This window comes from Montipora capricornis, chromosome 8 (assembly GCF_036669925.1).
Source record: "Montipora capricornis isolate CH-2021 chromosome 8, ASM3666992v2, whole genome shotgun sequence".
In the NCBI taxonomy this organism is placed as follows: Eukaryota; Metazoa; Cnidaria; class Anthozoa; order Scleractinia; family Acroporidae; genus Montipora; species Montipora capricornis.
This window is the reverse complement of record NC_090890.1, coordinates 39815021-39817520: the sequence shown is the minus strand read 5'-3', so window position 1 is coordinate 39817520 and position 2500 is coordinate 39815021. Positions and strand designations below refer to the sequence as shown.

At 40.0% G+C, this 2500-nt stretch overlaps 1 protein-coding gene across 1 annotated transcript in view; it reads right to left on the bottom strand.

The window, feature by feature from the left end:
* LOC138058975 (dynein intermediate chain 3, ciliary-like) overlaps positions 1 to 2500 on the bottom strand; it is a 15628-nt gene that overhangs the window by 2841 nt on the left and 10287 nt on the right. The window contains exons 12-13 of the mRNA XM_068904460.1: positions 2392 to 2500; positions 829 to 920 (exon numbers count right to left, since the gene is read on the bottom strand). The exon at positions 2392 to 2500 is cut by the window's right edge and continues 38 nt beyond it. Of these exons, the coding sequence (XP_068760561.1) occupies positions 829 to 920; positions 2392 to 2500 (201 nt within the window). The remainder of the gene's footprint in view (positions 1 to 828; positions 921 to 2391) is intronic.

The window sequence follows — 2500 nt, the reverse complement described above, 5'->3', positions numbered from 1 at the left end:
GACTTTAATTACTTATACACGACATCACCAGCTTGTAGCTATAATTTTCATCGTGTTTAGTCTAAATAAAGGCCATCTATCTATCTATCTATCTATCTATCTATCTATCTATCTATCTATCTATCTATCTATCTATCTATCTATCTATCTATCTATCTATCTATCTATCTACTCGTGCAAGGCAATCTCATTTAAGAACTCGTCTAAAAATAGCTTGATCCGTGAAAATGCCGTTATTTAAGCAATAGAGGACGTTTTCCGTGTTTCCATAAGCTCATCTAAACACTCGGGGAGTTGGGACAATTCGAGACAGTTATGCAAAATCTCGACTGCGTCTCGGGTTTGCATAACTGTCTCGAATTCTCCCAACTCCCCGAGTGTTTAGATGAGGCTATGTAAACACGGAAAAAAGTCCTCTATTGCTTTGATAACATATTTCTCAAAAATAATTCGACAAATGAAGGAAAATGCTGGTACTTCTTGATTGAAAAAGATTTTCTTGAAACACGCTCATATTTCCTACCACCCAATCAAAACGCGCGTCTGACAATACATAACTAATCAATATTCGTGTGATGTCACAGCCGTGTTACATACTCTCATTTAAACACAGCTATTGACCACTGAGAGTGCGCGTATTATCCTAATTATTTTATAAATACATCAAGTATTGGAGTTGTAGGCTCCTAGTTATGGGCTAGTATTGGAGTTGCTGGACTGACATAACAGTCTACTGAAAAGCCCTTGAGGGAAGCGGGCCATAAGTAATAACTAATTAATTAATCGCGTAATTAATTAACTGACCACTGGCCATGTTCTGTTTCGTACCTATCTTGTGAACTCTTGGATCGTTCTTTCAAGCGCATTTCTCGGTGCCTTGTTTCCAGGATCTTTTCCCGCTTAGTTTCTCTTTCGAACATCTTTAAGGAAGAAAAAAAACACACACAGAGCAGATTGTACGGTCGCATTCCTAGGTCCAGTTATTCACAGCCCGATTATGCTAATCCTGTATTACAGGGAACATAAATTGCAGCTTATTTATTGGTTAAAAAACGTTTCTACGCGATTTTCCGTCTGACTTAGAATCTTGCTTTCCCGCTATCAGGCATGAAAAATAGGATGTTAAGCCTTTTTTAAACGGCAAAATTCAAACTTGCGTTGGTATTTAATCACAGATTAGTGGTAAACGACTTCTGAACAACTTGGCCCTGGAGATTGTCTCCATTACCCAAGATACGAACTGTTGAACAGAGCTATAAATCACGAACAGAGCAGAATTGGAGGTTCTATCACTCAAGCTACAAACCGTTGCTTCGAATGGGTTGATAAGGAAATGAAATTAAAGAGATTCAAATGGTGCCCTTCATCGAATCCAATTCTTTAAGTTTGAATGGCCATAATGGCATGTTCAAGATGCCATTTCCGAAGCGACTCTTAAGAGTGTCCCTGGCTCCAGGTATCGCATTATATTAACAGTCCTTTAGCATCGCGTTTTATACTCTTATTCTAACTTATCTCTCTCTAACTCTACAACTTTAACGTCCCGCCTTCAAACGACAGGCTTTCCGACCGTTCGTTTTTGTTATCGAAAGCTGCATTGTTTGTCGTAGCGATGTGATTGGATGAATTTCAGCTTGATGGGATTTTCATATACAGTCAACTCTCCGCTAACGGACACTCTCGTAAGCGGACAGCTCTACTTACAGACAGCTTTTTCAATTCCTCATTTTACCTTCTAGTCAAAGTCTGTATTTACAGATTCCCGTAAGCGAACACTCCCTCGCAAACGAAGGACGCGGACACTTTTGAAAATTGAAATTGGATTTTTCTTTTGTTTACTCTCTCTCAAGCGGACACCCCACGTATAATAATTTGTGACCCTTCACGCAAAAAGGGGGCTTATCCAAATTTCACGCTATGGCTATTTCACGGTCCTGGCCGTGAAATTGTTAAAAATTATTGGAATGTGAGTGAAATTTCCCTTTCATGCCGTGAAAAAGGTCACAGTCACCGTGAAAATATTTCACGCCGTGAAAACAGGTCGTAACGTCTGAGAAATATTTTTTTTACCCGCAAATGACCAGCTTCCAACGTCAGTGGCTTCATAGCTCAGTTGGTTAGAGCGTCGCACCGGAATCGCGAGGTCACGGGTTCAAACCCCGTTGAAGTCCTGAATTTGTCAGGCTTCTCTACGCAATTGCAAAAATTGCGTTCATAACTGAAGAGATCATAGCTTCACTTGAAGATAAGATCGTGATCCCAAATTGTAAACGCAATTGTAAAAATTGCGTTCATAACTGAAGAGATCATAGCTTCACTTGAAGATAAGATCGTGATCCCAAATTGCCTTAAAATTACAATCATCTCTAGTTAAATTCTACAACGTCCTACCGCAGTAACTGATGCCTTTTCATTCCTCTGCATGTTACAAAGTCCTTCAGACAACTCCAACAGTGTAACAGTTCCAGTGTGTGAGCCACAGGCCACCAACCTGCCCTGC